The following is a 13613-nucleotide window of genomic DNA, read 5'->3' on the forward strand; positions in this document are numbered from 1 at the left end:
CAGTCTTCCAGGAACTATAGTCTACACTCACAGTCTTCCAGGATTGGTTGAAATGCCTATCCTTTGCGTCATCCTCTCAATCCACCAATGGCGTGCTGTAAACGCGGGGGTTGTAATCGTTTGGATTTGGGTAGAAGGGCAGTTTATTTCCTGATAGCGTTTTGCTATCTATGTTATTGATCGACTGTTAGCTAGGTAGGTAATATGACATTTTCTTAGCTATCAGCGTTCAAGTAAGCATTCTGCCGTATATTTTACTCTCTGAAAGTCGGAAATCTTCACTATCGTGTATCGCACAACAGTTTATATGTTATTCACGTAACGGTTTGGATGTCGCTAAACTAGCTAGTTAGCTAGTCAACATCTTAATGTATTTATTGAATATGCTAGCTAAAGTAACTGAATAGTTATCTGATCAAACTGGACATTCCAACGGGCTGTAAAAAAACATAGTTAGCTATCAAGTATCTAACGTTACCTACTGGGCTAACTGTTAAGTGTCAACATGCATGCAAGCATCATGCATTCCATTGTATGATTAATTGATATCCATAGCTAGCTAGCTAGACAAACAAGAGCCTGCCTCAACATGACCAGTGCCATGTTCCTTCTTTACTTTACATGTTTACCTAGGTTTTGTGAGCTGTAACGTTAGACATGGGGGAGCCCAAGACGCCCAAATTTGGGTCCATAGAAGAAGAGCTGAGTTTCTGGAAGGAGCAGTCAGACAAACACCAGCAAAGGTAAGGAATTATACCAATGGTTGGTAGCTAGCAGCCGAACTGGTTGGCCTAGATGTGTGGATAATGGATAGAAGTGAAACAATCCGAATCTGTATATCTATCCGTAAGTGTATATCTAGGAAGTTTACCATATATCAATCCTAAACGGTCATGGCTAGAAGGGATGTGTGTGTTTAGCTAACCCTAAACGTTTTCCTAACTTTAAGCAATTTCTCCTAACCTGCTGTGTAAGTTCTCCTAACCTGCTACGAAAAATCAAATCGGGTGTTAATTTGACAAAAGCTGGATCCCTTCTAGCCATGACCATCCTAACTTCACCCTGTAACAGAGACAAAATGGAATCTAATCCTAGATCAGAATTCAGTGGCGATTTCCTTCTACATAGTTTAGCTATGAAGGTTAGACGTGTGTTTGTGCCCAGGGCTGAGGAGGCACAGGAGGAGTTGCAGGAGTTCCAGCAAATGAGTAGGGACTATGAGGCTGAGCTGGAGACTGAGCTGAAGCAGTGTGAAGCACGGAACAGAGAACTACTGTCCAACAACAACCGGCTACGCATGGAACTGGAGAACATCCAGGTTAGAACCTAGAACACCTGTATTGTCAAGGCCAACACTACTCATATTCTGTAGTCTTGCATCACCACGTCATATTATCTAGTATACTCTGCTTCCCATCACGTAAAGGTTGATCTGTATGTTTTAGTAGACTTCAAAGTGCCTTCTGTGTCTTGAGTTGTCTAGTAGTACACACACGGTCACTCTAGCATCACTAAATCATAGCCACCATCACCAGGGGCCCTGTGTGTTCATTACCACGGAGCAGCTGACTTCTGAGCAACTATTTATACTGCTGAGCCCAGAGGGAAGGTTAAAGTCATTGAATACTTGATTGTGCTAAAAGCCTTCATTTCTGGGGACAGTCAAGGACAAGCCTGTGAAGGGAGAACATCATCTAAGACCACAAATGAGCAGCAGACATGCATCAAAAATAAGTGTTCTGTGATTTTTCAGGAGAAGTACGAGGCGCAGCACTCTGAAGCGTTTAGGCAGATCTCATTGTTGGAGGGAGACCTGGAAGAGACCACAGCGGTCAAGGACCAACTCCAGAAGTACATCAGAGAGCTGGAGCAGTCAAATGACGACCTGGAGAGGGCCAAGAGGTCAGTCTGGACACTTTGACCTCGACTTGGTTGTTATTATTGTGACGTAATGACTGACTGTTGTTATGTTGATGAGGGACTTTCAATAACTATGTAAAAAAGCCTGTCTCTGCTGGGTTGTCATTGTAATGTAACTCTGAAGTGTCTGTCTGACACTTCTTTATCCAATCACCCTAATGAGATTGGTGTGTGTCTTGCCAATGTGTACCCATTTTGTCACATTTCATAGGCCTACAAACAGATTCAACCATGTCTGTCCTTCCACTCACCCTGGAGGATAGGATGTAATTTAAGACATAGTAACTGACTGACCAATGTCCTGTCTCACAGGGCGACCATCATGTCCCTGGAGGACTTTGAGCAGAGGATGAACCACGTGATCGAGAGGAACGCCTTCCTGGAGAGTGAGCTGGACGAAAAGGAAAACCTTCTGGAGTCTGTCCAGAGACTAAAGGATGAGGCCAGAGGTTTGTGTGTGTAAGGGTGGGGATGGGGGTCAGTGCGTTTCTCTCTCTGTGTGTGTGAGAGAGTGAGAAGCCAGAGGTGAGTCAGTGGAACAAGAAACTCAAAAAGGTTTTCATTTCATGTTCTCATCAAGAACTGCTGATTTTTGCCAGATTTAGTTACCGGTTTCAAAAATATGTGCAATTTGATAGTTGACTAACTGACATTGTAATATCAGGATGATCCAGCCTTGCCCATTGTCTTCCTCAAAGAGTAAGCAGGGTGAATATGAGATTATGAGTTTGGCATTATGTGTAGAATTTACAGCTATAAAAGTCCTTCCTGCTTCAAGTCCTGTACTGTGTTTTAATGGTCTTCAAGCTTATATAGCATCATATTCATGAAAATGGGGTCATCGTAAGATATATACTGTAATTGTATTTGTGGATTAATTTACCTTTACCCAGTGCTTTTTATGAAGGTTTTTGATTACGGGGGGAAAACGCAATCAAAAACCTTCATGAAAGGCATCGGTTGAAAGTAAATTAATCCACAAATACAAATACAATTTTACATGTACAGTATCTTAAATTATCACGTTTTCATGAATTTGATATAAGCTTGAAGCCCATTCAAAAACTTGATCCAGGAAGTAGGTGGGATTTCCATTGCGTATTGGTGATTACTTGTATTGACTTTTTCTATATTTGTAATGTAGTATCAATGTCACACATGTCCTCAGTTTTGAGATCTGATCTGTTGTCTCTTCTCGCTCTGTGTTGGGCAGATTTACGACAGGAGCTAGCTGTACAGCAAGTCCAGGAGCGACGCCCCCCCAGTAGCCTCTCTAAAGAGAAAGACAGGACCGAATCATCGTCACGCTCCACCATACCGACCACCCCCTCCAAACCACTTGGTACATTCCCAGCAACCCCAGCCTCAAGCATTCGTCGAGGTGGGTGAGACCAATGGTAGCTGTGTTGCGGGTTAAACTGTAATAATGACATGACTTTATCCAAATTTTTATATATGAATAATGGCGGAATGCTAGTTAATCCCTTAGTCAAAGACAGTACAGTATGAAGACAGATCCCCAATCACACTTGTTGGCGATGTCGGCTAGCTAAGCTTGGGCGTAGAAACACGTCATCAGGTTTTTTTTTTTTAACCTTTATTTAACTAGTCAAGTCAGTTAAGAACAAATTCTTATTTTCAATGAACTGCCTGTTCAGGGGGAGAACGACAGATTTGTACCATGTCAGCTCGGGGATTTGAACTTGCAACCTCTACGGTTACTAGTCCAACCACTAGGCTACCCTGCCGCCCCATGGTAACGGCGCGTGAGCAGGCCATGAAATCAATGGCAATCCTTCGATATAAAGTTGTTTTTGAAAAATGAAAGCATGTCACTTTCACAAGGTTGGAATAATAACATGTTCAACCACTTAAAGACACTGGCTCGAATCATGGTTGTGCATTTAGATTGAGAAAATGTACAACTAAAGAAGAATTTCCCACCAAACCCTGGCCTGGTCTGTTTTGCCAGCTTTCCAGGAAAGTCTTGCGATGTTGCGCCTCTGGCTTTAGAAACACCTTAGTAGCTGTAGTTTGTTGTGATTTGTGCTAAATGTAATGTGTTTGTGTTTAGGGGATAACCTAACAGGAACTCCACTGACTACGTCGGCTCGCATATCTGCACTCAACATAGTCAGCGAGCTCTTAAGAAAAGTCGGGGTAAGAAACATTGTCTTAGTAGGACCTATGCATTTAATACCACCCTCATAACATCACCATGAACCTTCAATGATGTATAGAATAAAATAGAACTCTAATCTAATGACGTAAAGGAAAACTCCATACAAAAACAATATCTTGGTATCTGATTTGACTTTATTTTTAACGCATCTCCATTTCTGTGTCTATGATGATCTGACTGTAATACAACTTATTTCCCCTCTTGGATGCTCTAGAACCTGGAGTCCAAGTTGGCGTCTTGTCGAGACTTCGTATACGACACGTCGCCGAAAAGATCGGCTCTTCCGTCGTGTCCCGGTACCCCCTCTGCTATAGAGGGAGGCACAGAGATCCAGGCCTGCAGCATGAGCCCTCCACACTACGACAGGTAAATGGGTCACAATGAGAAAATCATATTTTATATATATTTCTGTCTCGTTGTATCTAGATTCAGCTTACTTAGTAGTAGTAGTATTTATTAGGATTCCCAATTAGCTGCTTCCGAGGCAGTGGACACTTCCTGGGGTACCAAACATTAGGAACACCTTCTGCACCCCCCGCCCTCAGAACAGCCTCAATTCATTGGGGCATGGACTCTACAAGGTGTTGAAAGCGTTCCACGTTGATTCCAATGCTTCCCACAGTTGTGTCAAGTTGTCCAGATGTTCTTTTGGTGGTTGACCATTATTGATACACACAGGAAACTGTTGAATGTGGAAAAACCCAGCAGCATTGCATTTCTTGACACCTACTACCATACCCTGTTCAAAGGCACTTAAACCCCTCTACAGGATCGGTGGGTCCCCTGTGGGATGGTTGAGCTAATGTGATTAGCATCAGGTTGTAAGTAACAAGAACATTTCCCAGGACAGACATATCTGATATTGGCAGAAAGATTAACATGAATTTAAGCTAACTGCTCTGTCCAATTTACAGTAGCTGTTACAAAAAAAAAAACTTTTTCCCTATGCGTTATCTTTTACCAGATCTAATGTGTTATTCTCCTACATGAATTTAACATTTCCACAAACTTCAAAGTGTTTCCTTTCAAATGGTATCAAGAATATGCATATCCTTGTCTCAGGTCCTGAGCTACAGGCAGTTAGATTTGGGTATGATATTTTAGGTGAACATTGAAGAATCTTTTGTCTTGACCATTGAACTTCTGAATGTCACACACAGACAATCCATGTCTCAGAAGAAGGATTTTATACACCGATTCAAGTGGATTTAGCAAGTGACATCAAAAAGGATCATAGCTTTCACCTGGTCAGTCTGTCAAGGAAAGAGCAGGTGTTCATGTTTTGTATACTCAGTGTACACGGCACAACATTTAGCAGATGCTCCCATCCAGGGCGACCCACAGCTAGTGCATTCAACTCAAGATAGCCAGAGATCTGGTCTTAGATTTATGGTCTTAGAAATCAACTAAGTATCCTACAACTAATGAACATGAACTGGGTGGGATTTGTTCTGGTTCCTGTTGCTCATAACATTGTCTGATCTACATTAAAATTAACTTGTTGATTTTTGTGTTACTGATGGTAGATGTTCTGTCTTTCAGTTTGGTGAAGCGGTTAGAGTTTGGACCTGCGCCTCCTCGGGGGGTCTCCTCCCACGGCTCCCAGTCACCATCGGGGGGAGTCAAGATCCTGCTATGAAACGAGGGCCTCCCCTGCCCCCCTCCACCAGACTGTACTATCCATCAGTAGGGCTTTAAACTGTGTCCCCCTCACTACCAGCTGAACATCCTCCCCCCGAACCAGGAAGCCGCTCCCTCTATCAACTTATTTGCTGCATGGACTCTGCTGAGAAGAACCGCCGTGTCATGATGCTACGCTACAGTTTTATTTTATTAATGAATAGTGAGGATTCCTTGACCCTGCTGCATGTCTTCCTGCTGAACCCAAGTCCTGCTACTATACCACTAACACCCCCCCCCACACACACACACACCCGGTCCTTCTTGTACCCACGTTCTCTGATTGATCTCCATCTTGGATTCTTGGTGTGCCAGCTATAGCAGAAGAGTGAAGTTGGTCGATAATTGGCGGCGTTAGCATTGCTGCCTTTTATCAGTATATCACCACATGGAAGTTTTGCCTAGTCATGATTCCTTTCTGTATGTCCAACTCTCTGATATGTCCGTTCGTGGCTATGTGTAAAGTGTCGGAGATGGTAAGTTAGGCTAGCTTTACCTTTTGGAGAATGTGTATGATTCCTTTCTTCGTGCTGTGTTGTCATCGGCTGTAAAAGCTAAGGATGGTCTGAAGTTATGGGTACTACTACTTTTACAGGTCAATGTTTGAGTTAAAAGCAATGGTTTATTAATGTACAAATATACATTATTTTAAAGGTCTTCTACCTGGTAAATTGAAAAAGTATTATCTGTGAGAAATGCACAGACTAGCTAGCCTTATACCCTGTCATGCATTTGCAGAATGTTTTGCAAGATAGGAACAGAAAGTACATTGAGTTAACTGAGAATCTCAAATTTAGTCTAGGTCTTTGGCAAAGACATTTCTTTCCGTTACCACAGTTGATAAAGTTGCAGTTTTAGATTTTTTTCTCTCCATTTGTTTGATGGTTTGTATATGTTCTTCATCTTTTACGAGTTGGAGAGTTAAGGGGCACCACTGCACTACTGAATGTATAGCATCTATATTACAGATGTTTCTAATAGGAAGTGGCCTAAAGCTTTGGTTCAGTTTTGAGCAGGTCAGTCGAGCCGGAATTCCTGTCAAAAGACTGATCTTTTATCAGATCAGGGAGCTATCGAAGATGACAAAATAGCAATAATAGATTTGACAGAATAGGGTTTTGAGATAAAGCACAGTTCATACTATATTTCCAGAACCATTATGGATGATGCCTTGGTTACACTTAATGCTGGACGTATGAATTCATTACGTGCTGTTTAAAATAATGCCTTTGTCTTTCCAATGAGGAGCAATAGTCCCATATCAATGACATGTTACTACTCAACGACAGATGGAACGTTTGTACTTATTAGCAATATATATATACTGTATATCTCACTGGTTTATATTGGTTCCATCCATATGTGCTTTATCCAATTCCCCTGTCATGTTCATGATAAAGGAGTTGATTTGAGACCAGAATAATATGTCTACAAAACAACTGTTACAGCAGCTGTTCTTATGTATGAACTAAGGACCAGGAAGTACCGTTTGTACTTTTACAACTGTACATGTAACCGTTTGTGGGTGTGTTACTAACATACTAACTTCTGTTTGCGTTTACATTGAAATGTATGCACCTGAGGTGCTCAACCTTTTGACCTGTTGGTTTGCAATCCTTTTTGTATCAAAATGAACACATAAAATGAACATTCTTAACATGCTTTTGGCAATATCATTCAGGATGTGGAGACAGACATATAGTAGAGAAATAGGGTTACTTTTTCACTCTTATTTATTATGCAGGTGGTTCCACAATTTATAGATTTAAAGTGGCATGGAAACGTCAATTGAGTAAAAACAAGACAACATTGTTAAGGTGACCAGTGGCGGGAAAAACTCAAATATATTTTTGTTGAATATGCATCTGGACACACACAAAATGGCCTTGACGGTATGACACGATTCCTGCTGATGATATTCTACTTGGCAAGGTACACAACTGAAAAGTACCGGTCTTGTTGATACTATGTGTGTATTAGACTTCATGTACGAGAAAGGGGTGACTGGTTTTGGTTTCTAAAAGTAGGAAGGTGTTCTCTTACCCATACTTGACAGTCAGAGAAATATTCAAAGTATGAAATATATATGGTCAATTCACTGTCCTTACCACAGACAAAGCAACCGTGCGCCAATATTGGGGCAGCTATTCTGAATACAAAGAAAATACATTTGGACTACATCAGTTATTTTTTTTTAGCTGGGTGGGTATACAATTTTTCATAGTAGACATTGACCTTCTATAACGATCTTAAAAGTTAACAGCAGTGTAGAAGACGGGACAAGTCAATGTCGTCATAGAAATGGAATAGATTTACATGACCGCTAGATGTATAAATCTAGAAATACAATGTGATGCCTATAATTAATTAGGATTTAAAGTGACGAATAGTAACACCTGGATTTATCCTTCCAGATGAAAGGAGAATAAGGAACAATATGTAACCTACGTACCTTCGAGGGGTACAACATTATGCTAAGGAAGTATCGTAGGGACAAGTCATTCAGTGCAGTACAAAACAGTGTAGCAAAATAACAAATCACACCATCCCAGGCACTAAACGTAAACCAAATTCATTATTACGCCTTTGTCTCTTATGCCTCCATTTAGTCCGTTTTGAATTGTGAAAAGCCTTATGTGCTCTGAACGAGAAGGCAGTCGATATGCGACTGATATAGAGAATCATATTTGGAAGTGATATGAAAGAGAAAGGTTGAAGTCACTTGTGTGTTCTTTGGTAAAGCGGGTCAGTCTGGCACCTAATACCGAGTCTGATTGGTTGGATGCTTGTAATACTGAATTTATTTGGATGGTTTTGGGCTCTTCTACTCAACAGACTTTGTTCCGTTGTAGTCCCCCTGTGAGTCCCCGTCTTCTTCTGACGCGTCATCGATGACCCCTCTCCGGGCACTGCCCCCGGCACGGCGCGGTGCGGCGCTGAAAGAGGGCTCGGTCCCACGCCTGACACGCAGACAGACAGACAGCACAGACATAGGACACACAGACAAACACACAGATGAGACGAGCTATGGGCAAGACCAGTCTAGGTTTCCTGGTAACCTCAGGACAATGTTGGAGGACTTTCTGCGTCTGTATATCACTCTGCCTTTATCCACCTTTCTGTTTGAAGTTAAAATGGATAACAATGATGATCGTTAACAAAGTATTGACATCTTATTACAATAATAGTCCCACTTTAAACAATTACAACTTATAAAGGCTTCGTATAGCCTACATAAAGGCTTCATAAGCACAACATAAATCTGTGATTTATACACCATGATATAAATGGTGTATAAACATTTGGCAATTCACCCTACTCTGGTTGTCACGTCACTATTTATAGAGAGTATGACATGCTTATAGATGATTTATGAAGCCTTTATGTAGTTCTTTTGCATGCTATATAAAGCCATTATAAGTTGTACTTCGTTTAAAGTGGAACCACAATGGTCTATTAAGTTCAAACTACATAATGTTATCTAACATGTCTATTACGTTTTGTTAGACTTGGGTAAAAAAAAACTCGTGTTGAACACGAGGAAGACTAAATGGCATCGCTGAAATGCAGAATGAGTGAGATGTTATAGTAACAGTAGGCACGCTGCACACCGGCCGGTTATATCTTTAACTCATTTGACTCCTGTCTAGACGAACACTAGTCTGATCCCAAAACTGTTTGTGCGGAATTGTCAACTCCGATGGTCACCGGAGACCATCGGATTTGGCAAGACAGCACAAACAGATTTGGAACCAGGCTAGACAGACACAGAGAAATGAGTTTGGTTTAGGGCAACTAAACCAAGCATGGAGAAAAATATGGTCACCAGTAGTAGAAAGACCACAACGGAAGTGCAATACACTTTTCTTGCACTGTTTCAGACTATGAGCTTGATCAGAGGAGCTCCATTGAAGATATTGACCGATAAACCATATTTCACTCTTTCAGGCGGAGAAATGGCACAGTCAGTTGGACAAGAGTGCATGGGGGTAAGTTATGGCAAGTTAAAATGAAATGGTGATAAACGTCTAAATGCAGAGGTACCTGCCACGTTACTCCTTGGGTTCTGGGATTGGGTTGCCTCTGAAATAAAGATTCAAGAAAGGCTTTGATATCCAGAGGACACACCATGGTGTTGGAAACAGATATACTGTAGTACAGTGTTCGAATTGTTATCTGCAAGCCCCAAAAGGGCTTTATGCTCATTTGCCCATTGGGAGATGATTTAATTGTGGTTGGCGAATGGTTGATTGTGTGAAATGTCAGTGTGGTTGCTGTAAATCTACACAGTTATATATTGGACCTGCCTTGATTTGGGGAGGGGTTATCCTTTTCTATCGAGTGATTTGAGCACAGTGAAACTACAGTACACAGGAGAGGTCAGGAGCAGGGACTCTTGCCAAAGACACCGCCCCGACTCTGGGGTCATGGGTCACACTGTACCTGAGTTTGCTCTTGAGGGAGTTGACCTCGCGGCTCATGGCATCGTTAGCCTCGGTGGACTCATCCAGCTCCCTCTGCAGCTTCCTGCGGGCAGCCGTGATGCGCTGAGACTCCTCCTCCGACTCCTCCAGCTGACGCTTCAGCTGCTTCATCCGCGTGTTGCCCTTTTCTGCCTGGGGAGGAGAGGGGGAAAGGAGAGGAGTAAGGTGGGGGGGTCATAAGAGTGTCATAACACTGTCAATAGCAGAAAGGAAGAAGAGGGTGTTCATAAGACTGGTGTCAGCATGACACAACAGCATACCTGTTCCTTGTACTGCTCAGCCTGTTTCCTCTCGTCCTCCACCTGGATCATCAGATCTTTCAGCTTTTTGTCCTTCTGGCGCAGGCCCTTGGCTACAGCCTGCTTGTCTCTGCTCTCTTGCTCCACCTGCTCCTCCAACTGAGCCACCTTGGCCTCCAGGGCAGTGATGGATGACTTGAACTTGGACTTGACCTGGTCAGAGATGAGAGACCGATACCCCACAATTTAACGGCACACTACACGCCCACTAAGATAGACCGGAAAGTAAGGACACTTAATATTTTCTCAATGGGGAGAAACCCTAGATAGTAGATGTGACTATCTCTGACCTGGTTCTCCATCTCCTGCAGCTTGGCCTTTAGGTCCTTGTTCTGCCTCTCCATCTGCTGCCGGGCGCTCTCGTTCTTCTGGGAGGTGGTGCGCTCGGTCTGCAGCTCATTGTTCAGCTGGTCCACCTGAGTGTGAAGAGTGGTCAAGATGTGGTCAATGACGCTGCGAGTTCAAAACTTGGTCACTGAGAGTTAAAGGTATGGTCAATGTACATCCAAGAGGTGGTCAATGAGGGTTGAAAGTGTAGTCAATGAGGGTTCAAAGCATGGTTGATTAAAGGTAAAGTTGGGGTTCTAGTGCAGGGCTGCCCAACCCGCTTCCTGGAGATTTCCTTATTTTTCTAATTTCACCTTTATTTAACCAGGTAGGCCAGTTGAGAACAAGTTCTCATTTACAACTGCGACCTGGCCAAGATAAAGCAAAGCAGTGTGACACAGAGTTACACATGGAATAAACAAGTGTACTGTCAATAACACAATAGAAAAAAAGTCTTTATACAGTGTGTGCAAATGGCATGAGGTGGTAATGCAATAAATCGTCCATAGTAGCGAAGTAATTACAGTTTAGCAAATTAACACTGGAGGGATAGATGTGCAGATGATGTGCAAGTAGAAATACTGGTGTGCAAAAGAGCAAAAAATTAAATACAAAGAATATGGGGATGAGGTAGGTAGATTGGATGGGCTATTTACAGATGGGCTGTGTACAGCTGCAGTGATCGGTAAGCTGCTCCTCAGATAGCGGATGTTAAAAGTTAGTGAGGGAGATAAGTCTCCAACTTCACAGTGATTTATGCAATTCGTTCCAGTCATTGGCAGCAGAGAACTGGAAGGAAAGGTCTACTGTCCTGTAGGATTTTCAGTTCAAACGTAATTTAGCATATATGATTCAGCTATTTAAGGTCTTGTTGAGCAGCTAATTAGTTGAATCAGGTGTGTTAAATTAGGGTTGGACTGAAAACCCACAGGATGGTAGATCTCCAGGAAGAGGGTTGGACAGCCCTGTTCTAGTGTGTTTAAGGTGTGGTCACAGTGCGTTTCAGGTCGTTAGGAGGGGTCCTGCCAGTCTAACCTGTTGAGTGCTCTTCCTCAATCTGTCGTTGAGGATCTCCATGTTACTGCTTTCTTCCTCCAGCTCCTCCTCCAGCTGGGAGATCTTAGCCTCCAAACGACGCTTTTCATCAGACAGGGCTGATCTGGAAACGGCACACAGGAAACAGTCAATCACACAACGTTCCACTACACCACCACCACAATGTTTCAGTCACACAATGCTCCACACACACAATGTTCCACTACACAACGCTTCAGTCACACAATGAATGCTCCCCTACACGACGCTTCAGTCACACAATGAATGCTCCCCTACACGACGCTTCAGTCACACAATGAATGCTCCCCTACACTACGGTTCAGTCACACAATGAATGCTCCCCTACACGACGCTTCAGTCACACAATGAATGCTCCCCTACATTACCACACAATGTTTCAGTTGCACAATGAATGCTCCCCTACACGACGCTTCAGTCACACAATGAATGCTCCCCTACACAACGCTTCAGTCACACAATGAATGCTCCCCTACACTACGGTTCAGTCACACAATGAATGCTCCCCTAAACGACGCTTCAGTCACACAATGAATGCTCCCCTACACGACGCTTCAGTCACACAATGAATGCTCCCATACACTACGGTTCAGTCACACAATGAATGCTCCCCTACACGACGCTTCAGTCACACAATGAATGCTCCCCTACATTACCACACAATGTTTCAGTTGCACAATGCTCCACTACACCACCATCTAATGCTGCGTTCAATTCACCGTTTCCAATTCATTCCACTCATTTGACTGTGGAAAAATTGTGAAATACAAGAGGCATTATAATGCTGTTAACATCACTCATTTAGTAAAGGTTCTACTTACTTTCCAGAGGTGTTGCTGGCTAGTTCGTCGGACAGCTCGTCCCGCTCAGCCTCTGCTTGTTTCCGTGCCCTCTCAGCAGCAGCCAGCTCCTACACACACACACACACACAATAGCACTCTGGTCAAAAGTAGTGCACTATATGAGAAATAGAGTGTTATTTCACACTTTGCCATGCTATCTACAGTGAGCCAGGCTACGTTACCTCCTGAATCTGCATGAGCTCAGCCTCCAGACTCTTGGCCTTCCTCTCGCTCTCCTTGGCCGTACCCAGCACCTCTTCTCTGGCTGCACGGGCATCTTCCAGTTCCCTCTGGAAGTCCTTCATCTGGGCCTGGAGATGGAATGACATAGTTACATTATGAGGCATCATAAGGCTTTCATAATACTTTATAGGGTGTGATGGGTTCTGACTTCTAAACTTGAAATATCCCTGTTCATGGTACTGAGGGAGAGAGGGGGAATGCAGAACGTTTACATTCTCTCAGAACATGTTATTGATAGACATTAGATATCCTATGGAAAGGAGAAGGGCTACAGTCTGGTACAAGTCAAGAGGACAGCCGTGAGTTGGGAAGGAGTGAGGAATTTGGGCAGAGGTCAGGTCAGATGAAGTGAGAAAGAACATGAGTCACTAAAGTCCTGTCTAGCAACATAGATGTATTGGCTGTCCAGATGTGTAAGGAGGGGACTCTGCATAGGAGGAAGGTTAAAATACCAGTGCTTGTGTAAATAGGTCTTTGTCCTTTCAGCTGTCGGACCAATTGGGTGAATAAACTTGGTTAGAGCATTTTTTCATAGTTGTCCATTAGGTTCTAAATAAACAGA

General features: G+C 42.9%; 2 protein-coding genes across 5 annotated transcripts in view; one reads left to right on the forward strand and one right to left on the reverse strand.

Annotated features, from left to right (window-relative positions):
• The first annotated feature begins 87 nt into the window (after positions 1-87).
• Positions 88-7443, forward strand: LOC115142405 (nuclear distribution protein nudE homolog 1-like). Of its 2 annotated transcripts, XM_065006169.1 has the most exons (9): positions 88-191; positions 630-743; positions 1165-1318; positions 1754-1902; positions 2233-2369; positions 3134-3301; positions 3995-4080; positions 4317-4468; positions 5645-7443. In XM_065006169.1, the coding sequence occupies exons 2-9, from the start codon at positions 658-660 to the stop codon at positions 5739-5741; spliced, it is 1029 nt and encodes a 342-aa protein (XP_064862241.1). In that variant the 5' UTR covers positions 88-191; positions 630-657; the 3' UTR covers positions 5742-7443. The 2 variants fall into 2 exon arrangements, with proteins under 2 accessions (XP_064862241.1, XP_029537691.1); XM_029681831.2 differs by lacking the exons at positions 88-191; positions 630-743 and having other exon boundaries at positions 750-1318.
• A 54-nt stretch (positions 7444-7497) lies between these two features.
• Positions 7498-13613, reverse strand: part of LOC115142397 (myosin-11-like) — a 40670-nt gene continuing 34554 nt past the window's right edge. For 2 of the 3 annotated variants that reach the window (XM_065006159.1, XM_065006158.1), the window contains 7 exons: positions 12991-13119; positions 12788-12876; positions 11928-12051; positions 10856-10981; positions 10527-10718; positions 10226-10398; positions 7498-8742 (listed from right to left, as the gene is read on the reverse strand). In XM_065006159.1, coding sequence (XP_064862231.1) covers positions 8607-8742; positions 10226-10398; positions 10527-10718; positions 10856-10981; positions 11928-12051; positions 12788-12876; positions 12991-13119 — 969 coding nt within the window. In that variant the 3' untranslated portion in view covers positions 7498-8606. Of the gene's footprint in view, positions 8743-9826; positions 9866-10225; positions 10399-10526; positions 10719-10855; positions 10982-11927; positions 12052-12787; positions 12877-12990; positions 13120-13613 lie in introns of all 3 variants that reach the window. The other variant, XM_065006160.1, reaches the window with a different exon arrangement.

The sequence above is a fragment of the Oncorhynchus nerka genome, linkage group LG21 (assembly GCF_034236695.1).
Source record: "Oncorhynchus nerka isolate Pitt River linkage group LG21, Oner_Uvic_2.0, whole genome shotgun sequence".
In the NCBI taxonomy this organism is placed as follows: Eukaryota; Metazoa; Chordata; class Actinopteri; order Salmoniformes; family Salmonidae; genus Oncorhynchus; species Oncorhynchus nerka.